Genomic DNA, 23,499 nt, shown 5'->3' with positions numbered 1-23,499 from the left:
AGGCGATGGGGGATTAACCGTATATTAACGAAATAACCACGACGTCATGACAATCGGTCCACGCCATTGGCTGGAAGGGGGTCCTTTGGCGGGCAAAAGCCCCTTCGTTCTTGAGTTGCATCCGACTGTAGTTGCTTGATGGCCCTGCTGTTGCGCTGTTCAAAAATGTGTAAATCAACCAACTAGGCCGAGAATACGTATTAACGTGAACATATACATCGGGGAAAATAGCAAGGCTACATTACTCTCTCCGGTGTGCGCGACAAAGCCTCGTTTTGTTTGTATACGAGCACTTATGCATTATGCATTACGTGGCCTTTGTGCACTTACTTGCACATAGAATTCCAACGGCACGAAGTATAAGTTCGCTCGACGACTTCCAGTGAGCCATCCTTTTATTTACGGATCGGGTTATACCGGAACACGTAGGTGTAGACGCTATGATTAATTTCCCTTATTACAAGATCGAAATTTCCCCCTAGATCCGAGCTACCCCACCGCAAGTTGGAAAACGAAAATACGTATGTGACCTTTTTCAGAGCGGGCTAAAGGCCGCCTGCATGCACTGTATTGTCCACGCAGCATGCGCAAAGAGTTTAAAAAGAAATGGGGCGCATATACCGTGAATTAGCTTGAAGGACTGCCTCTCGCTTTACCACTAAGAGGAAAATTTCTCACTAGACGAACGGAATGCGTATGAGCTGTGAAATGTCGGAAAATGTGAAAAAGAATTTTTTTTTTCGGGTATTATCGCACAGAAAAGCCGGATGATTGCTTGTGGACTTCTTAGGCAATAAAATGGTTTCTTTCAATTAAGACCCACTTTTATTTATTGCAATAACAGTACGTTCACGGATCATGGCTCTCCTAGCACCATTATGACATTCGGTACGGTGCACTCTCGGTGCTCACAGGACGTGCGTCAAGAAACGAAGGTATATCGCGTCCTTTCCATTCGTGCAGCCCCATTATATTCCCATCCTAACCGCGACGTTCAGAAAGTCGGAGTGATTCCGCAATGATTCCAGTTCCGCAATAAACGGCCACTCAGCAACTCTGGCAGTACCCATCATGTTTGCAATGTGTCCATGCACCTTCCGGCTCTCTGGCAAATGAAGGCTGGTTCATCTGGATAGCCACTAACTGTACTCTCGCAACTTCATGCAGCCTTCGTACGAAAGTAGATGCGCTTCTTGAGAAACAGGCTGTGTATTGAGCTTTCGTCAGCTTTGAGAGCCATACTGACTTTAATCGTGGGCAACACACCTGGCGCGCATTGATAAAACCTGAGCTAAGCCGCTCTGCAAATATTGCTTCATTGCCGCAAGGCACCGGATGTGGCGGTGGCTACTCTGCCGACGCTGATATGAGTTTTGCGCTAGCATGGCCTTCTGTGCGTCCCACACTCGCGAGCCTCGGCCTGCGCTCAGTGGCTCTTGGCGCGGGCCACGTTCTCTAGGGCGGGCCGCGCGCGGCGGGCGCGACGCGCGCTCTGCTGCTGGAGGCGGCGCTCACCGAGCGTCTTGGGCTCGTCGCCGACGGGCGTGCCGGGCGGCAGGTCGAGCATGAGACCCTTGCCCGGGTTGTTGAGCAGCCGCAGCATGGGCACCAGCGTGGAGCTGGCCAGCTGCACCACCAGGTGGCCCGTGTTGAGCGAAGTGGTGACAGCCAGCACGGTGGCGTGCAGGTCGAAGCTGGCCACCCGGTGGCCGTTCTGCGTGTTCCAAAGCTGCAGCGTGTTGTCGTCCGAGCTAGACACGGCCACCGAGCCATCCAGCGTCAGCTTGGCCGCGCGGATCGCCTCGGTGTGGCCGCGCAGCACGAAGCGGTCGCTGCCCGTCGTTACGTCCCACACGATCAGGTTGCAGTCCTGGGAGCCGGACACGGCCAGCGAGCAGCGGAACGGCGCCACCGCCACGCACGTCACCGGGCCCTCGTGGCCCACCAGCACCTGTTGGCAGGGGCATGCGCAAGGGAGCCCTGTGATCGGAGAACCCTCTCCCATGGCTTGCACCGGGGAGGATTATTACCAGGGTGAAACTTAGCCTACCATTCATATATACGATAGCAAATAGCAATGTTTTGACCCCTTATAGATATCGCATATGAAACCGCGGTGTTTGCAAATAATTCAAGAAACAAAGCTGCACTCAACCTATTACCCCAGAGGAAGGTCCGTTAAGAGTCACTCATCGTGCCTTTAACCGGTCCTGAGTAATTTGATATCCATACCTGGCGAGGACAGAAAAGACCGAATTACAGGAAATGGACGTCGTTGCACCAGCCTGTGCACTGTCGGTGCTGTATAGACTAGCCTAAGCACCGCACCATGAGTTGCACAAAATTGAACCTATTGTCATAAGACGAACTTCGACGATATTTTCTTGGTTGCAGTTTTTCAAGAGAGGAATTAGGAGCAAGAGAGGGCACAGAACAATGATGCGCAGCGATGATGAGGTTTTGCGCATGATCGCAAAAGCGCAACCATGCAAGAAATGTGAAAAACCAACACGCTCAGTTTGAAAAGCTATTAGTGTTTACTTCAACGATCGTTACTGATATTGCGCGACCTCCTTCCATTAGCCACGTCAGGCTATTAGGCGCGCTAAATGCTTCTCATTGCATTGATTACAGTGTATATGGCCTGCATGCGTAACTGCCCCCTCCCGCCTTATTGAGTAGTCTTTAGTGCAAAAAGCGGCAGATTTAAATCTTTTAATGAAAAATGGCCTCGTTACAAGAGGTCGTTCCTTCCTTTCGATCCCCAGGTGGTGGTGGTGGAAAAATTTATCAGGAAGGGATAGGTGGTATGCTTGGATCAGCCCGTAAGGGACCGATCCTTACAAGCACTAGGTGGAGGTCTCTAGTTTGGGACTCCAGTGGCGGTGGCCGCCGCCCGTGCGCGCCTGACTAAGGATTGTTGGGCTTGTAAGTCGTGGCAGCCGAGCGGGATCGCCTCCCAGTCCTCCCGGGTTGGGTTGGGGATGGGGGAATAGCCGGGTTGGAGGGGCAGGCCCACACCATGTGATAGGTGTCCGAAGACATCGCTCTACAGTGCGTGCAGCTGCCGTTAAAGGAGGGGTCAAAATGTTTTAGTGCTGCCGGGCACGGCAATGTATTGGTGAGAACGCGGGGAAGGAGCCTCTCATCGGCATTCTTGAGGCCTTTACATGGGCGAGGGTAAATGCGATGACTATTTTGATAGCAGGTTGTAGTATCTTTGAAGGCATAGACCGGACTAAAACCGGGTTCCTGATCGAGTGGGGGAGGGGGGGGGGGGGAGAGAGAGAAAACAGCCCGGTGAGAGAGCGCGCGGGCGGCTGCGTCTGCTGCCTCGTTTCCTGCCAACCCCTGATCAGCAGGGGCCCATATAAGGGAACGGTGCGCGGGGTCCGTATCCCCTATGTAATTTTGGTAGATTCGATAGGCTAGGAAGGGAGTGCAGCCTTGTTCGACGTTCCGACAGGCCGCTCGCGAGTCGGTGATTATGTATTTTGAATCGAAATGTGAGCCCCAGGTGCCGTCTTCTTAAGTTATCTAAGTGCGCCTCTGAACATATGCTTGAATAACAGCAAATAGTTTCTTAGTTTGTGTTCTCGGTGTCGTTTTTGCTTTGTCCTTTCATTTTATTCCTTTTCCTGCAGATCTATACTAGGATGCAAGTTAAAAAGAAAAACACGGGTCGACAACAACATGGCGATTGTCGAAGAACATGGCCTCCATGCGCCGGGATCGCTTTTCGCGCGGAGGCTTTTGGCCCCGATAGTACATAGTTTAAAGAAGGCCTTATTTCTTCGTCGCAACATGTCGCCGGGTCAATGAGCTCCTGCGAGAACATCATTACCACGCAGTCATGCAGTCTTAAGGACTACAAACTTGCTGTACATGTTTTTGTCCGAAGATGCTTGATTTTTGGGCTTTATACATTCTGAAGTAATGAGTTTGTAAAACGCTTTTGTGATATTGTGCTGAGCAGGATAGGCGCTATTCCACGGCTAGTTGTTTAGTTAAAAATTCTAGAAACTGTAGCGACATTAATTCGCTGTGTTTCAAAATGTGGTCTGGGCAGTTCTTTGTTCTTTAACTTTCTTGTCTTTGAGCACTCTCAACCTTCGCGAATTCGCCGATGTTTTTTTTCTCTTTTTTTTTCTGCATGAGCGAGCATCTTTATGGGTCGGCAAGATATAGCGGGGCTCCTAAAGTCACTGATTTCCTTCGCTCTCTCTCTCTTCGACAAAGCTACTTTTACCAATAACGGACGAGGCATAAACATAATGCAGCCTCGGAAGGACAGTGTAATGGGATCCGATTTTGCAGCAACGGGTCCAAACAGGAACGACACACAGTTGCCGCAAAGTACACGGAAATACGTCCCCGCATTAGGGGTATACGTTACGGCCAAAATGGGCCTCAGAGAGCTGGGAACAACGCACATTGAGGACAAAAAATCTCACCGCGGTTCGGCCGTTGGCGGCTATAGGATTACTCGTTGGCTGACTGACTGACCTCCATTTTTTTTTTCGAGTGCTGCTAGGTCTTCCGTATCGAATTAGTTTTCGACTGTAGCGCGGGTACAAAATGAAAGCTTCTTTAACCTTAAAAACTGTTGAAAAGGACTGAAGAAAAAAATTCAGGGGGCACTTTGGCTCTCTAAGGTGCTGCAAGGCGAAAGCGTTTCCTGGCCACTGTTTGTTTTTATTTACTTTTTTATTTTTCATATTTTGTTTTTATTTATTTATTTATTTTTTTGCTCCTTTTCTTAATTTTATTGTTTTTATTTTTATTTCCACATCTTATTTTTGTTTTTATTTTTGTTTATTTTCTTGTTTTAATTTTTTATTTTCCTTTCTTGACTTTACTCATTTTATTTATGAAGCTCATGCATTCACTATACTGTATGCGCCTTTATTCATGCTGGAACCTTGAGCCTTTTAAGCAGTGACGCCGAAAGGCGGACGAATCTGACGACGCGTCTGTCGACACTCCTGTCGACGCGTCTGTCGACACGGCTGCCGATGCGTCTGTCGACACCTCTGCCGACGCGTCTGTCGACACGGCTGCCGACGCGTCTGTCGACACTCCTGCCGACGCGTCTATTGACACGGCTGCCGACGCGTCTGTAGACACTTCTGCCGACGCGTCTGTCGACACTTCTGCCGACGCGTCTGTCGACACGGCTGCCGACGCGTCTGCTAACGACAGTATGAGGCATTTAAGGCTTTCGCCTTAATATGTTTATTTTCACTCTGAAGGCAACATAAAAAAGTTTTGTGGACGCTAAATTGTTATTGTGGATGCTTTAGTTTAGTTTAGTTTATGGGGTTTAACGTCCCAAAGCGACTTAGGCTATGAGAGACGCCGTAGTGAAGGGCTCCGACCACCTGGGGTTCTTTAACGTGCAACATGTTGAAGGTTGATATTTGCGGGCTCTAAATTACCTATGGCACCCTCGTCACTGTTCTGGCTTCCGCTATCAGAAGAATTCGGTGAAAAATTGCTTTCATTGCTGCATTAAACATCATCATTGCTCTTAAGGAGAATATCCATCGTTTCTTCATTAGAAGGGCTGTGCTTGCTGCCTGCCGCGGCTATTAGCTTGTACTTCAGGAATCAGCCAACTAATATATCAACGAATTCGAACAAAAATACTTCGAAAAAGTAGAACTACTGCTGCTGTCTATTGGAAAAGTATCCAACGTCCATCTAATAATCCATCATAGTGAGCCAACCCAGGACGGCAAAAAAAAAACAAAAACTTTTGAGGCTACAGGCCGTAGTTTCGACAGCTTTGGGAATATGGTCCTGCATGCTTCCTGTGGGCGTCGATCCGACGGCTTTGGAGGCCAGTGGGTTAAACGCAACGAGTAGGCGTCCTCTCCATCCGGCGAGGAGGACAGTGGTTTTTTTGCAAAAGTGTTTGCCTTGAGTTGCTTTTCGAGCCCGATAAGAAAAGGCCACAAAGCGTTGTTACCATCACCATGCAAAAAAAAAAACGAAAACAATATTAACGGAAAAACTGTACACTCACTTGAGTTAGCTTGGCCGTGGCGACTTCCCACACCTTGAGTGACATGTCTTGCGAGCCGGTGACGATGGTTTGGCAGTCGTACGTGACGGTGTAGCAAAGTATGGCGTCGCTGTGGCTTACCGTCTTTTCGCTGTCGGTCTCGAACACGGGCCAGTATTTCAGGCTGCGAAAACGAATGGGGTAATTAGTGGCATGAACGGCAGAAGACAGAGGCTATTGGCGCAAGAAACTGTGTATGCATGGTTAGTTGCAAAGCAGCCCGCTTACGCTCACAGGGTTGTTTTTGGCAGGCGCCTTTTTTTGGAACTGATAACCTAACGCATACGTAATGACGCATGACACCGCTCATAACAAAAAGACCGCACAAAAAGTTTCTACCAGCAGCATACACTACATATGCTGCCAAGACGAGATGGCATTCGGAATAAACCTGTGAAGAAGAACGGTTATAATATTCGCAGCAGTAAAAACACAACTTCGTAAACTACGCGGAGACCGCCAAATTTTTTGTAAAATCAAAAATTTTTAAAATTGGACAACGCAGTACTGGAGTAGCGGATGAAACAGCCTTCTCTTTCTCAACAATACCGTCAAGCACTTCTCGTACGTTACAAGGACACACATTTTCGTCTGTGCTCTCGTAGACTTTAGCGCTATTATCTAAACCCTCGGCGTTTGGCACTTTTCGGACGGCAACGACCGCCACGATGTCCTCGTTGCTACGAATTTCTACTGTGCTCGCGCACGAGTTAGAATCGGCGTTTACGTATATCCTCGTCAGACCAGGGCAAAAGTTCGACTCGTCAGCGTTAACTCAAACACATTACTGAAGTCTGATTGTTTTCATGAATATACACAAAACATTTTTATCCGTAGGTCTAACAGTCCTTCCAATATGAGTTTTTCCCATGCTCTCTGCTACGGGCCCGTCTGCCTTCAGAAACATGCGACAGTGTCTTACGACACATATTTATTCCAGTACAGAGGGCAAAGCACATATCTAGAACGACCTAACTGTGCGTTCCGCAGCTCCCAAAGCCGCTGCGAGCAGGAAGGCAAAAAATGACGATGAAATCCTATGAGTTCGAATGCACATGCTTAGATAAAAACCTCTTTTAACTAAATACTATCGCTAGATATCGGGGGTTAAGCCCGAAACACGCCCAGAACATGTTCTAGACAAGCGTTTTGCCCTCTGTACATGCCCCACAGATTACGTATTTACATCAAAATTACATATAATCTCGTGGTAAAGCGTGGGATACTTGGAAGCTGTTTGATCGCGGGGTAAATAAATCTGATTTAGACAAAGCAACGAACTTGGAAGGCTGGTCGGAGCGTCCCTATTATTACAGTTTCTGAAAAGCTGACTACGTGGGAGCACAATCAGTTGTCTTTGGGAACTTGGGCTGCAGAAGTGATGCACTTTTTTAGAGCTCCGTAAAAGACATTATTATAACGCATTATTATAGCGCATTATAATACGCCCGAATTTCACATTGCCTCAGTTGCTTTGGAACATTAAACCCCTATGAACCACAACTATAATGCGCGCGAGGACTGGCGAGGATATAGTCGCCGAAGGTTGTGGGACCTCATCAAGCGCACGAGCTTTTTACCGCGACAGCCAAAATTATTACCGAGGAAAGCCAGCTGGTCTAGCATGTGTTCGCGTGATTCACAAGCGGTATTTCTTACACTACTTCTTCCGCCTCTTGACTTCTTACAGACTTCTTACGGTGAGCCCGTGAGCTCACCCTGTTCTTACGGCGACAGCCGTTAATGATGCGAGATACGAAGAAGGAAGTAGGTACTGCGACGAACGAGAAAGGAAGAGAGCGTGGGAAGGGCTGCGGAAGAAAGAACTACGGTCGGATAGAACTTAAGTCTGCAGTTAAGCTCCGCTCACATTCATGACCGCTACACAGAATTCCCCTGTGACAAAAAAGTATTCCGTCGTCAAAGCTTTTCTTTTTGACTAAACAAGAAGCTAATCATAAGACGAAATCATAAGCTCGACAATTTTGATGCGTCTGGCTTCTTTGATATCGTCAGACATTAAAAAAACTTATTTCCTTTTGCTGTTGTGATGGTTCATCGGAGTGATAAACGACGCCGCGTTACATGGCCTACCAAGTGTTGTTTTGAAGCGAAAAGCTTCACTAGACTCGTCAACACCGCGCTTCGCGTGAGCCACACTACAGATTTGCCACAGCTGCGCATGCGCGAAACCGAGCGACGTCACGCGGAGCGCAGGTGGCCGCTTCTGCCGCAGCCGTCGTCTACCGCCGCGCGCTGACTCCGTCGTCTGAACGTCGCCGCTTCTCCTCGCCACCGTTTTACCCTTCGCCGCTGCCGCGCGGTCGCCGCCGCCGTCCCAAGAGGAGAAGGTTCTTTCGCAAGGCGTTGCGAGAACGCGTGAGCGGCGGCGGCCATAGAAGAGGCTGCCATCCTCGCCACCGTCTGACCTTTCGCCGCAGCCGTGCGCAGTGCACATTTTAAAGGAGGGGTATATAAGGCGCGTTTGCCCATAGAACAGGTGCAGACACTCGCCATGGTAGGAGAAGAAGAAGCAACAGTCGGACGGCGCAGAAACACCGATCCAGAAGTGGTAGCTTGGGAGTTGGCTGAAAAGCAACGAGAGCTATTCGCTTCGAGATATCCAGGCTTAACCTTAGCTAAGCCACAGCCAATTCTTTATATGTTTTATCCTGCTATAGAATAAACATGTTAATCCATAGTGGCCTCGATGAGCCAGGCTCCAGACATCGCCATCGGCGCCTGAGTGATATGCTGCCAATAAAGTTGACCTTCTCTCGTTGACGACCGAAACTCGGGCGCGGCGCGCTTGGCAGTGTTGGTCGTGACGTCAGCGAAGAGGCGGAGTCAGCGCTGAGTTTCGCGTATTCATGTGTGCTATCAGGACAGGCAGCCGCAGCCGGCATGCAACCGCCAGCTTAAACAAGGGTCGGATGCGTAGCAAGAAGCCGCCCGCAAACGCAGGCGAGCCGGAGCCAACCAACTTTGGCGCGTCAGAAAAAACCGGGGATAAAGCGGCAAACCGACTAGCGCAGCAAGGGACCGGCAGCTTCCGAGAGGATGGACGTGTGACGCGCCAGCAACTCTCAGCGACAACGGAAAGCGGACAGATTGAAAACCGTGTGACACTAACACGAAAACTATCACATACAATCGCACAGGGCTGGATTTCTTGCCTGGGACGCACTGCATCTTTCGTAATGCTGTATACACTTAGCGACACATTTCAGCCCGCATAAGCCTGTTATATGTGTTGTACGCTTGTGAAATGTTAAATGGTACTGCAGAATATCTTTGGATAGGGTGGTTTTGTCTAGACTGTGCACTACAGGGTGCAAGAATAGTGCACAGCGCCTCGGCTGCCGCAGCTATTGCTTTGCAGCACACAGCAAGGAACACGGATTTTATTTCCAGAGGATTTCATGCTGGCGCCCTGAACTGTTCCAATTCGTCACAGTGTGTGCTTATAAATTCCGGAATTACTTTGGGCATTTCGCTTTTCTGCGCTGCCAAGCTCGAGAAGCTAGTCCCCTTGACTATTGTTTCACATTTTTCTCTTGTCTATGCCCCGGGAATCCTTCGTAAAATTGGGTTCGACTGTGAAGTTTATTGCGTAAGATAGATTTCATAACTAAGTAAATATGAAAACCACGGTCAGAGAATTTAAATCTGTTCGCGAAAAAAAAAATATCCTGAAATCATGCTTCAACTGTAGTTGGTATTTTTTCTTTCCAGATTTTCTTTTGCTGGGCTGCTGTAAAGCGACTGTCGTGAAACACTACAGTCATTAATCACTGTCAGCGCCTAAGAAAACAGGGAGAGATCAATTTTATCTGCTGCGGGTTCGGAGTCTACGTTGCTGAGGCGCCGTCTAATTCGAGCGCCTTTTTAAAGTATTTGGCCCCAAGAGTGTTCGCCACGGTCCATGTAGGCGTTCAGGACAAGTGGTCCATGAGCTTCGGAATTTCGAGCGGGAGTTAGGTGAGGACAAAGAGAATATGTACTTTAATTTCTGCTTCGAGTCTTCCAATCTGTGACTTCATTTGCATGCTACCAAACTCACTCGCTTCCCCTTTTTCCGCTTTCCGTTTGGACATAGTTTCCTTCGGCAAGACGTTGATACTGTCCGAAACGGCTAAGTGGTTTAATTTGAACGATCAGCTTTTCAAGTTCGTTCAGTAATGAAGGGAATAATTATAACCAGAGTTCATCTGAATGCAGTCGTATCGGCGTTAACAAAACTGATTTCTTGTTTTTAGTTTACCGCACACTGGAGTAGCCCCTCAAACGTATTGCACCGAAATAAAAAAATACTTTTCAGGGCACGAACACTATAAACTGAATGTTGTTGCGAGATTAGAAATATGAAAATTTGTTAATCCGAGAAGCGACTATTACAACAAGGCAGGACAACTAACCATTTCAAATGTGTGCACGAGGGGGGGGGGGGGGGGGAATTTGCGATCTTTTTGAAGACGCTGTTATTGGATGAGGTACATACGTCCTCGTGTACTGCTTTCCAAATATAATTTTTTGCAGCACTAGCAGCGGCAACGTTATCATAGAAAACTTCTGCAAAAAGAAGCAGAGAAGCTTCGCTCTTTCGAAATGACCCAAGATTATTCCCAGGGAGTGCATATGACACGTGCGTTGTTTTTAATTCTTTGCCAACCACGCCCATCGAGTGTAGATAACCCAGGATCGGTGGATGTGAGCGCCTCCAACAAAACTCTTGCGGCTGCGCCGGGCACTTCGGGCTTGTTGTAGATAGATTAGCGACTACAGTTTCAGTTTATACGTAGTTTGATATCTGGTCACCAATGTGCGATTTTTAAATGCGCCATGAAACCGATGCCACGTCGCGATCTCTCAGAGTCATGGCCGCCCACACGGGCCCATCCCAACTGCGGTATCGTGACATGCCTGGAAATTCTGCCGCATTGTCGATGGACGCTTCTAACTTGGAGAGCAGCACCGAGTCCGATGATGATCACAGGTCGTCAGAATTTACTAGTTCTAACAGCGATGATCAACGAAACCAGCCCGGAATATCTGCTTCGCCGCATGGCACGTCACTCATAAGGGCCGACTCGAATTTTTATGCTTAAAAAACTTTGCGAGCTACAAAGGTAGTTTTTGCAACGCAATTTGTTGCTATAATGGGGGACATTGTGCATTCTAATTTTTCGTATGTATTTCATATCATGACATATGGGCTTATTACCAATTTTTTTTCCAGTCGCCACTAAAATTTTGTGTTTGACGAATACTGTTTTTCAGTAAATATTAAGTCTCTGCGTAATAATACTTCCCACTTTTCAAAGATACGCCCATTTAGCTTCATTTATATGTGCGACACAACATAATCAGTGCAACGATTTTTTTTAAAATAATCCTGCGAGGCAGAGCGCCTACGAATGTGCACGCGACCTGTCAAACGTTTTTTCAGAACGTCTAGACCTGTTTTCGCGAAGTCACTGATGAGATTTTAAATCTCTGCTGGACAGAATGGTAGGGCCATTTCGTGCCGAGACAAAAATATCGCTTTTTAAACGCAAGAAATAAAGATGGATGTCGCCAAGTTCTACGCTGCTCCAAGGAAGTGTTGATGATGATGATGATGTCCTCAGGCTTAATGCACTTTGGCGTTGTAAACTTTCTCTTCTCTGATGCTGTGGAGTGTTTTACTAAAGCCCACTGCAGCTTTGCTTTCGCTGCGAAAACAGCTTCGAGTGATACAGAAAATAATTAATTGGGTATAAATGTGCTTTTTTGACGAATAGGGGGGCTGCAATTACCTCAGCATGGAAGTGTGCGCCCTGCATCAATTCCTGAAGTTTTCAAGTCACTAATTTATTTTGCGAAACAGCGGATTCTAAATACACAAAAACAAATATTCAGAATTTTCTCTAGAACATAATACGAGTCTTAAAGGGGTAAATAGGGATCAAGATACAGCAGAATTAGCCGTTTTTTCCGTGGTTGGGAAACAGTTAAAACATCCAGTTCAGACCAATCATTATTATTCTCTAACAAATAGAGCGCTTCTTTCTTATTATGCATTAACAAATACTCGCGCTGCAAGGAGATGGCAAAAAAACTATCAGGTTTTTATTTTTGTTTAAAAAAAAAATAAAAGTCAAGTTGTAAGCAGTTATACAGCCATATTTATCATGAAGTAAGTCAGCGTCAATGTTGCTGTTTTCCTTTTTCTTATTTTACAAGTCACAAACCTCGGACGCGCTACTTTACATTACATAAGCGAAAATAGAAAACGTGAAACAAACTAAGAATAAATGTTGCTCGCTATATTTTAATAGAATTCTCTGAGTGTTTTTTATTTGTTGTCATATGCGAAAAAAATTGAACAGTTTTGCGCCTTCCATGATGTGATCATCTTTGCCGAAAGGTCTTGCTTTGTGTTTTTATAGATCAAGCTCAATAAGCACGCTTGTTTGACTACGACTTTTACGCGCAATAGCAAACACCACGTTCATTTTGTCTTCCTTGCTCCACAGTTAAGCCAAGGGAGGGAGGTGAGAACTTGTCTTCTAACGGTGACACTGCCTGGGTAAAATGTCACCGGTGTAAAATACACTGCTGTTCCTGCAGACTGAACGCGACTGCCTCATTTGCCCGCCTTAATGAAAAATAAGTAAAAATAATATTTGGATCTCATCTGAGTTATCCGAATAAAAAGAGAATCAGTTCAGTAGTGAAGTGCATTTACGAATAAGAATATGCAGAAAGAGGTCCCATGGTCGGTGGCCATATCGGGACCTCCTGTCATTTTCGAATTAGACTGATTTCAATTAAAGCAGCGGGAAAGAAAAAAAATTAAACATGATAACAAAGAAGAACATGGCAGTTGAACAAATGCAACTATGAACACAGTTCACATAGGTGGCTCTAACACCAGGATATGATTTATTTATCGCTCTCGCTAAAAAAATAGCGATGAATTTAGCTAGTAGACAATATACGCGTAAACTTTGAGAATTTACAGTGAGAAGACAGTAAGACAGTAATGATGACAGGTTTCTTCCTCTCTTCTTGCACTCCCATCTTCCTCCATTGTCTTACGGTGCGGTTCGGGTGTCCGCCGAGATGTGAGACTATTACTCGCCATTTCCTTTTCTTAAAAACTCATTTAATTTGTAAAAGAAAATTGAGTAAAACGCGTGTCGTGAGAAATAGCGTGTACATGTAAACTGCGCAGCTATTTAAGTGGAGTATTTGATGGGAATCTGCGTTAACGAGTATTGCGCAAGTTTATCTGAACACAGTGCAGGACAAGTGTTAGCATAAAGATGACCTTGATAATTTACAAATTGAAGCGTTTCATACATTTGTGGATTTGTCCCCGAAATGCAATTCAAGCTCGAAACAATATACATCAAACTCTCTTCCTAGCACCATTCCTGTTTATCCCGCCAAGAAGCCCGGCTGCGATCTTGGTGTCAAGTCGAGATGTGTATACGTCGCTGATTCGGTCACTGTCCAGATATTCGCATCAGTATCAAGCCAAACTACCATATTACAACGACGCAGGCACACTTCTAGTGGGACGCGAGCTCCACCACTAGAGCGAACGGCACTAGCATCAATCTTGCGCCGCAGCTCAGGTAACGTGACACCTTTGCTGCGGGAGCAGATGGATTTTGCAAGAATCTGCGCGTTTTAAAAGACATAGGTCGCCTTATCCTCTTTACTTTTTCCTGTGCGCGAAGGAACTCCGTGCAGGCTCCAGTTTCAATCAGAAAGATGGGAAGTTCAGAGAAGCCCGGTTATTTACGCTGAGAGGGGGCAAAAAAGCGAGCGCAGTGTCGTGTGTGCAGCAGATATTTCGGGGAGCAAGGATTCGCTCATGGAGTTTGCGCGGAACTGTTTAACAAGTAGCAGCCAACCCCAAAGGAGCTGGCTGAAACGCACCTATAAAGTTTAAGCACTTAAAGATCGCTCTGTGTCGTTGGTATCAATCCCACTTACTAGCTCACCTACTCTAAAATAGTTCAACGGAGCAGTCGTATGGCGTCGCACCCACCGGCAGAAACCGAAACCAACTGTTTCACTTGTACTGCATCGATATGACTTGGCGTTGTGCACAGTTCCTCACCTGCCTTGTAGAAATCATCTTTCCACCTGGGTTTATCGACCTAGTTGCCGCTTACCTCCGAATATTGGCGTAGCAGCTACAGTGTTGTCTATAACGGCGGCAACCCTTGTGCTGAAGGATGGCTAGGGAATGTTGGCCGCCAGGATTTGCCGAGGCAGCTCATTCGCACGGTGAGGTGCTTTGTTGCCGAAAAAGTCAATTCCTCAGATGGGGAGTGAACAGAACCATAAGCCCTAAACGCGAAAACTAAACTGCCCGGGACGCACTGCAAATCAGGAGGGCGACACGCATGATCCCTCTTCCAGCGTCGCGCGGGCGCTGCCTAGAGATGGCGCCATTTCATTTTGTGGAAATCGGCTGCTTTAAGTGTGGGGGGCAAGCGAGTAAATGCAGACCACCCCTCCCCTTTTTCTGGGCATACCTGTTGTCACTTTTGCCGCCCACAGTGAAGACGACGTTGGCGTGCAGCGTCACCTGCTTGGCCGTCTTGGCGCAGGCGATGAGCTGCGTGGCACTGTCGGCCGTCCAGAGGCGATGTAGCCCCTGCGCGTCGACTGACAGCACGCGCCGGCTGTCCGACGTCACGAACACGCTCACGATCTTGCTTTGGTGCTCCTGCACGTGTCAGACACGGCACGCACACAGAAGCTCATTGAATGTACGACATGTCTAATGAGCGCATCCCTGCTGCGCTTTGGGAAGCGAGCGTTAGAGTGGGGGAAAAGAAACGGAAGCAATAGTGCAGCACTTTAGCGCAGCGCGAAACTCCAGAAGAGGCCTCGTGAATCGGCCGAAAGTTGCCACTAAAGGGAGGTTGCCGCCAATCTTCCGAGTACTAACCTATACAGTCAAAAGGAACGAATTGCAGGACTCTGTTTTTACAATAACCAAGGCAGGTCACCTCGGCGAGCACGGCTTTAGGTTAGGCGCATCGAAAAAACTACGTCACATAATAGTCTTCCTGCGGATCAGTCATGACTAACTTTCAGTGTGGCTAGTTTTCTGCACTTAGTTTGCGTATACATGACGCGCAAAATAATTCAACGCAGCATGCCTGAATTTTATTTTTACTTGATAGCAAATTTTTTTTCTCTACATATTCGTTGAGGAGTGTGATGTGTCAGTTGGTTCAGCCGTTTCATTTTTCATGCTGTATTGCGTTTTGTGCGGTGCGTTATGATCTTGTCAAGCTGCACTTCTGAAGTCTTGCCCTCTCCGCATTTTCATAAAAGCCGACCCCAAAACTTTCTCTAGTACAAGCTTTGAGAGCGGTAGAAAATCGGAAAGCCCTGCACATGCATGCACTTTGTGCAGCGGCAAATGTGAAAAAAAAAATAAAATAGACGGACGCTCAGATTGTCTGATGCTATGGAATGCGTAATCAAAATGCGCTTTCAGCATGGTGCTTTTCCTATTTGCCGCATCCCATTGCATGGAAGCTGTGCAAATTAATTAAACATTACGCCATGGCATGCCGCGTATGATCAGCCGATGACGCGCTCTTGCTAACGTGATGTCATCGTGATCCGCTGACGTGCGCTCGCTTTCGGCTCCGCTTTCCCTCTCTTCGCACTAGGCGCTCGCTTGGGGCGTCGCAGTGCCCGCCGCTCTGCCTCAGCCGATGCCGATTTTCCCTTTCGACTCTGGCCGGGAGAGCGGTTCTCGCGCTCGGCTCACTGCAGGCGCCGCATGCCGCAGTCGGCGGCCACGCAGACACGCGCCGGCATTTTCGCGTAACGGCACTCGTACTGCTTACGCGGTGAATAAAAAAAATAATTTGAAATGTGCCCAGATATATGCACTCGCGATAAGCACACGCGTCAAGAGAGCCCACACCTGTTAAAACTAGAGCAAAGTATTTTTCGTAGCGCACTATGGGCACGCACTGCGCCACTTATTTGTGCAATGACATTCCTCGAATAAGCGTTGAATGACGGGGTAGGTAATTTGTGCGGCGTTATTCCCAATAGAAACACTTTAACAATGTACGATTGGAAAAGAGCACTCGTGGCGTTTTTCTGCTTTCATCTCATAAAATGCGGTCTAATTTAGCCACCTGGGAGTTGGCTTCTGTGTCCCTGTTACAGAGGCCGTCAATTGGGAAATACTGCCCTCGCTGAAAGGTGTACAGGCAAACGTGAGCGGCATTCTCGCGACCGTTCCGCCCCTCCGTTTAGGCTAGAGCTTCTTTCGAACTAGTTGCGGATGTACACCGAGCTTTCTCGCGGCGAAAGGGAATGAGAACAGGGTGCACCTTGAACATGGAAACCACCAGGCCGAGCGTGAGCCCCCACACGCGAAGCGTGTTGTCCTCGGAGCCGGAGACGACGAAGAGACCATTGGGCGCGAACGCCAAGCAGGTGATGGCGGCCGTGTGGCCGTCCAGGTTGGTGTGCGCCTCGCCGGTGCTCATCTGCCACACCTTGAGCTGGCCATTGCGCGACCCTGCATCCAAAGGGTTGGTGCATGACACGCTAATCTGCGGGTGAGGTTGAAACTGTTCTAAGCTACAGGAGGGCTGGCTTTGTGTAGCACTGCCGGAGACTGCTCCACCATAGCGACACTTAGATAACGAAGTAAGATTGACCTGCTGTGGCGCAGTTATCTGTCAACACTTGTATAAGCGCCCAAAAATGTCTCTAGCCGCCACCGGCGCCACTTGTAGTCTTAGTGTCACGAAGGTATTTGAGAAAAAGTGTGGGAGCTTCATTCCGAGCTGGCCGGTTCGTTCACAGCACTGGATTCCTGCGGCCCTTGTAGCAAGCAGAGAGGGCAGTGTCCGTCCATGCTAGCAGCCCGATCCTACGACAGCAGTGCCGTTATCATCGTGATTGTCCGTGTGCAAGCATACAGAAGAGCAAAGAGAGCTCACAGAGCGTAGGAGGAAAAACAGCTATAGAAGGGCTGAACTCGGCGCTTTCGTATTGCAAAACGCAACGGAGTTGCAGCTACGTTCTCTGGCACCATGACAGCACATGAGGACACTGTGGCTGGAAATTGGTCACTCCATCCGAGGAAGTGTTCTGGAGCTTGAATACGACGAGAGGAACTTTATCTTCAGAAATTATACGAGCAACGTGAGTCAGAGGCCTGAGGCGTGCTTACCGGTGACAGCTACGCTGCCGTCTCTGGAGAGAGCCACACATGAGACGGGGTCCTTGTGAACGTCCACTTTCTTAGACTTGGGCTGCGGGTGGCACATCTCGCTTTTCTTGAGATAGAAGTTCCACACCACAATCTTGTTGCCGGCCGCCGTGATCAAAAATGTGTCCCTACTTTGAGCCTAGAAAGAAGGTGACAGGGCGAAGCTATTATTACTCCAAAGAGAAAGATTGGCATCCCCATGAGAATGGCTGCAGTTATTTCATTCATGGCAAAAGACAGGCTGGACTAGAGGGCAGCGGAGGACAGTGTGGGAGGGGGATCAGATAGGAGGATGGTTTGTGTACATTAACAGCCCATCGCCTTAGCTATGTGCAGCTGTCCACTGGCCAGTATTTTCCAGCGCTAGCTGTATTAGCCTGGTATTAGCCGTCGTAAATATGCCGGGAGATTTTTTTTTAACGCTTACAGATCTTTGTTTTTTAAAAAAAATACGAGAGATACATCGGTGCGGTCTGTGGAGGTGGATTGTACAGCAAGGCGGATATTATGTACGTAATGGGCCTCCACAATTAGACAATTAATTAACTAAAATTAAATAATTACGTTTCTATTTTGGACTTTAAGGGTGACGTTTATATTGCGATATTGAAGGCCTCGTCTTCAAGGATGAGCTAGTTTTAAACTTAAATTTTCTTAATCGGCAAAGTGGTTCGGAATATCCAACGTCAAAAATACGCATCTGAAAGCTCGTTGATTTAGTTGTCCTGCATTGCATATTTATAAACTGGCTTTGCAGCACCTGGTATCATCGCTGAAATTCAGTCAACTACTCCTACATCAGCAAATACACAAACGGCGTCTATATTTGATGCATAAAAAATGCGAGCGACGCAATGCCTAGCGGGAGAGCGAATTCAACGAGCTTTCAAGTGCGCATTTTTCGCAATCGACATTTCACTCGGCTGATTAATAAATGTTAGAAAGAGGGCTCACTTTTTAAGTTTACGGCCTTCAATTCCACAATATAAACTTGCTCTCTAAGATTGAAAATAGAAAAGTTGATTAGTTAATTTTAGTTAATAAATCGTCCAATTATTGATCTACTTCGGGTACACAATGTCCGCCTTGCTGCATAAGCCACCTGCACCGACCACATCGAAGTATTTCTAACAGTTTTGAAATAAAAATCTCTAAGCGTTAAAAAAATTACCCTGTTCCTGCATATGTACTACAAGGCTGCCGGCTCTGGCACGGCCACCATACGGCCAGTTTACGTAGGACTCCACCCTCCGGTGAAGGCCAATTTATGCGACCGAATTTGAAGCGGAGGCTCTATTCCAGACTGTGATGCGGAGTATGCACTTCCCCTCAGCCACGGATCCCCGCCCATTCATTGATAGGCTACTGAGGCTATTTGTGTTTGTTCAGTGGCAGTGGCAGTCAAGCGTGGCGTGGACCGTCATTGTGTTTATTATTTCGCGAACCACCCAGTGCTCATCACTTGTCGCTGAGAGTAAGAGGCTATAATTTTTTTTTGCATTCCACTCACACCTGCATTAAGGACGCGTAAGGGAATATTTGTTCAGGAACAGGCTTTCCTGCCAGAAACTGAAACCTCACGACTCACGCTAAATTAGCAGCATTTCTACTACTAGGTCATTAGGCTGCTTACGCTAATTGTTAACCAGAGCCGGAGGTAAACTGTTAACCGGTAATTGTTAACCAGAACCAGAGCTGGACACAGGGACTTAGCAAAGCGCCAGCGTCTTTAATGGAGGCCACCCGCCCAAGGCGCAGTCCCTTCGCCACGGGAGGCGTATACGGACGCACCTGGATGGCTGCCACAGGGGAGTCCGGGTGCGCGGCCAGCGTCTGCACCAGCCTCGCGGAGTGGACGTCGAAGACGAAGGCCTTGCCGTCGCGCGTGCCCAGCACGCAGCGGCAGTTGTCGCGCGCGAATGCGAGTGCGCTGACGCGGCCGGCGTAACCCTGCAGGCAGTGCACATCCGAGCCGGTGGTGAGCGAGCGCACGCGCACGCACTGGTCGGCGCAGCCCAACAGCAGGAAGGTGCTGTCGCCGGAGATGCTCATCCGCTCCACGGCAGCCGGCAGCGACAGCGTGTTGAGCAGCGTGAACGTCTCCAGGCACCAGATGCACACCGTGCAGTCCGACGAAGCTGCACCGCGAGACGAGGGTCACAAGCTCTGAGCCGGTCGCATGGCTGGGCTCGGGTGCGCAACGATTTGTTTCGAGGGGACATAGCGGTACACATCACATGGAGCCATGCTCAAAAAGTTATTTTTTAGTGAAATAGAAGCATTCGCTAATACACCGACATGCGATCGTTCGCTTCATCTGGATATAGACTCTCCCATAAAAGCGCAACGTTGCTGTGGTCCCGAGACCTGGCAGATACCTCCGAATATCTGTAAGGGCACACGGCTGACTCTTGCAAAAGATCGTGTCGGCGGCCGCATGTTCCTTCAGTTTGTTGAAAAAAAGCGGCGCACTGCTGGCAATTCACCAGGCACTAGACATGGTGCTCAACCCTTTCCCTATAGCGAGAAATAGCCAAAATTGTATAAGTAGTATCAGAATTTCTTTTGCTTTCAGCACATCTCATAATTTATTTTTATTGGGGCAATAAGTGATGTATTTTCAAATTGGCGAACTTTGTTTATTGGTCAGAATTACTGAGACAGAAATAACGAAAATAACTGATATTATGGGCCTCTCCGCATAGCGCAACCGCTCTCTGGCAATTAAGCCAAGTGTGTACTCATCGAAAAGAAGCCCAAGTCAGTCCCCAGCCCTGTACACATCGGCTGGAGCTTTTCTATTCATATAGTTTGGCTAAACTAGAAATGAGACGGTGCGAAAGCAGATTTAACTACATGGATGAAGGACGGTACTTCTCTTACGGGCTGAGTCCACAAATAAATAAATAATTTGTAAAATCATTGATCTTACAGCATTTGTTTGAAACAATGTCACCTTCGGGCATTTTTGAACGGATATCTACACCGCTATCTTTCGGTGAGGAAGTTGAAAGCCTGCGTCTCTATGCATTTACTTTCACTCTCGGCGAACAGGCAGCGATTTGCCTCGCGCCAATGTCATTGTGACCTGCAAAATGCAACCGAAAGATACAGAACGGATCACCTTCTGTCACCTGGTTTTAACGATTATAATCATAACCACAATGGCGACTCAAGCTCGTCACAGGATCACTGTGAGATGTGTATAAATAACTCGCCATGACGGACAGACTCCTGTGTGTTAGCGAAAGGGTAGCGGAAGAAGTGCATCTGCAGAGGTTATCCTGGAATGCCAATGCATAACGACGTCGGCAATATATAGCCGACGGAAAGGTCACCGCCATGTGTCTGTCATTCGGACAGATCTTCCCTCGGCTTGTTAATTGGAAGAACGGTGCTTCAGATCTTCCAAGCACCAGGGTTCATGCAAATTCCCGAAAGTAACTGAGAGCCTTGAACGGATGGGCTCAGTTTCCGCTCGCCGTCATGATCGAGCTGTAGCCGTTAGCTATTGCGAATGGCCAGTCCTCACTCCCTGCCTAATCAAGGAGTACTCGTATGTAAGATGAGGGCCGCGAATACGATGACCATGCGTCTTCGTACATGAATCAGTTGCAGACTGGCCGGCAAGCTCTAGAACAGGGGGGGCCCTATCGATTAGAGGGACATCGGGTTATTCTTTCTACGAGTTTAAATATCACTCGAAATTGAGATATTTTTCACCCAGTGTCTGTTCCATGAGGACACCGTCTTTTTCTAACCATAAACTAGAAGCAAGGATAGCGAAATGTTCCCTCTGACGCCAGGTCACTATGCAGCGAAGAAAGTATGAATATATGGCATAAACTGCACCGTCGGTGACCGCTAAACTATTTTGCACAGATGTTTGTGTGCATTTAGAGCGTGACTGAGTAATTCACTTCGATGGAATCAGAAATCTGGGCAACAATGGCCGCCGGCATGTGCACAAAAGTATATTGTTAAATAAATGAAAAAAAAAAGTGGTTCGGGATAAAATGAAGAAATTTCAGTATTAGCAATGTAACTCTACTATACTTGACTCAGCCATTTTTAAAAAAAACAAGGAGCATATCTCGCAAATAGTCTGTAATATCATATGCCATACGAAAATCTTAAAGCAAGCTATTCCTGCCCATTGCTATGCTTCCCGACAAGATTCATAACGAGAAAGTGCTAGCACAGGTACCGTAAGAAACGCGCACAGCAGCGCAGAGGTGGGAGTGCAGTTGGCGAGCGGAGCCAGTGCTGCTATGTGGCCAGGAGTGGATATACGAGCGGCATGAGTCGCCCCAGCTGCGTACACAACCCGACATCCTTTGGCACTTCGAGAGATCGACGTCACGGCGCTGTAAGGACACCATCGAGCTCATCCGTCGCGAGGCGCATTGGCACGGACACGAAGCGAAGAAGCGAAGAAAGAGCGATAAATATCTGCAGGTCGCTCGAACTATATTTATTCAGTTCATAGAGCGAACTGAGCCAAGCATTTAAGGAAAACAAGGAATAAATAAATAAATCTAAAGCACAGATTCTAGCAGTCGTCTAGAAAATGCCGAAATATTTCTTAATTTGTACCATCTGTATTAATTAGTTAAAACTTCATAAACTTATACAAAGAAATTAGAAAATTGCCGAGCGTTGACAGCGGCCACGCATGGAGTAGTTTTAGTTGCTTAGCTTCAATGCGAAAGTACGTGTAGCGCTCTGAAGAAAGCAGATGATATTTTAAATGTTTGAGGCAGAGCGAATTTGCGCACGAAAAAAATCCGGCAGAGACATTTAAGACTGCTTACTTGTGGAAATCCGAAAGCATTACTCTGCCTGACCGCGTATGAAACCACCCGGCACGCTGTACGACGAACGGCTGCATCACAGTTTTGATATGAAAGTCTGGGAAAGAATACAACTGAAGGTGCATATGCCTTCGCTTCAAATCCCTAGCCTCCTTCAAAATCCCTAGCTTCAAAAGCTAGCCTCCAACTTGAGTAGCACATGTAAGATATATGCAACGAGAAATCGTATGACGCCATACGGAACGCTGTACGAAAAACGGCTGCGCCACAATTTTGGTACAAATGTCGGGAAAACTGGCGCCGCATAGAGGTCGGCCAGCGATGAGTACATATAGACGAACGACATGAAATAGGATTGCCTGAAGTGGCGGTGCTCGGCTTCCTGTGTGCCGCTTGATGACGTCATCCTATTTTTCTTGCCGTCGCTGGGACTTTCAGTACCATCTGCTTTCGCATTGAAACAAATAGCGCGAGTATTGAGCATCCCACACATGGCAGCGCGCCTGTTATGGCTATCTGCATGGCGCGCACAAGTTCGCGCGGCTTCATTCGCTATCAGCGCGCACAAGCGGCCGCATTCTGCACGCCTCTTGGGTTTCGCCATGCTTTCTCCAGAGCACAAAAAGAAAAAAATGGTTCGAATGAAGCTAAGTTTCCAGAAATTACGTCACTTGTGCTTTCTTGTGAAAGTCTAGCGAATTTCGGCATTTCGTATTAACCCAGTGGTTTGAGGTTAATAAAGTAACTACACAGCCGTAATCAATTAGCTGATTTATTGAAAAACTACGCGGAAATAACACAGACCAGCTTGTACTAGGCTCTGTTTCGAAGCCAAGTTTTACTACCGCAACCAGTGTCTGTGTTTTAAAACCCTTGGTTCACGTTAGCAGGGACACATCTAGAGCCCATTGGTGCCTTTGCCATTTTTTTCTTTGAGTGACTCAGCCCTAACGATAGAAACAACGAGAAACGCGCGTCTGATATTACCTTGGAAGGTAATTTTCTTCTAATGAGCCATTGCTTTTTTTGCGCCTCGCGGTTGGCAGACATAAAAGGAGAAAAAAAAATGCTTTCAGGAGGAGTGCAATATTCCTAAGCGCTTGAGCAAGAAAAAATAAAGCAGAAGGAAAGCGGTATCTTTACTGCTGAAAAGAACAACATAAAAACTCAGTCTCTCCATGGCGGAAATTTGCAGGCGATTGGTAGAGAAGACATTATGTTGGAGAATATTTTTCATCCAAAAAAGTATGACGATGGTAGATGAATAACAACTGCACAGAGGTACACATTAATAATAGTTATGCTATCGGCGCCATTTAAACAAAAGATGACGGAAGGAAGAGAACAATGTTTAAGAA

General features: G+C 47.4%; 1 protein-coding gene across 2 annotated transcripts in view; it reads right to left on the bottom strand.

The window, feature by feature from the left end:
• The window catches only part of LOC149351799 (protein qui-1), a 484,090-nt gene that overhangs the window by 7,605 nt on the left and 452,986 nt on the right, over positions 1-23,499 (bottom strand). For both annotated transcript variants that reach the window (XM_089581130.1, XM_089581131.1), the window contains 6 exons: positions 19,119-19,465; positions 17,289-17,466; positions 16,438-16,628; positions 14,605-14,798; positions 6,029-6,191; positions 1,516-1,951 (listed from right to left, as the gene is read on the bottom strand). In XM_089581130.1, the coding sequence (XP_089437256.1) occupies positions 1,516-1,951; positions 6,029-6,191; positions 14,605-14,798; positions 16,438-16,628; positions 17,289-17,466; positions 19,119-19,465 (1,509 nt within the window). The remainder of the gene's footprint in view (positions 1-1,515; positions 1,952-6,028; positions 6,192-14,604; positions 14,799-16,437; positions 16,629-17,288; positions 17,467-19,118; positions 19,466-23,499) is intronic.

The sequence above is a fragment of the Amblyomma mixtum genome, chromosome 3, assembly GCF_055824585.1.
Source record: "Amblyomma mixtum isolate Tamu chromosome 3, ASM5582458v1, whole genome shotgun sequence".
NCBI classification, from domain to species: domain Eukaryota; kingdom Metazoa; phylum Arthropoda; class Arachnida; order Ixodida; family Ixodidae; genus Amblyomma; species Amblyomma mixtum.
This window is presented reverse-complemented; position numbering and strand designations above follow the sequence as displayed.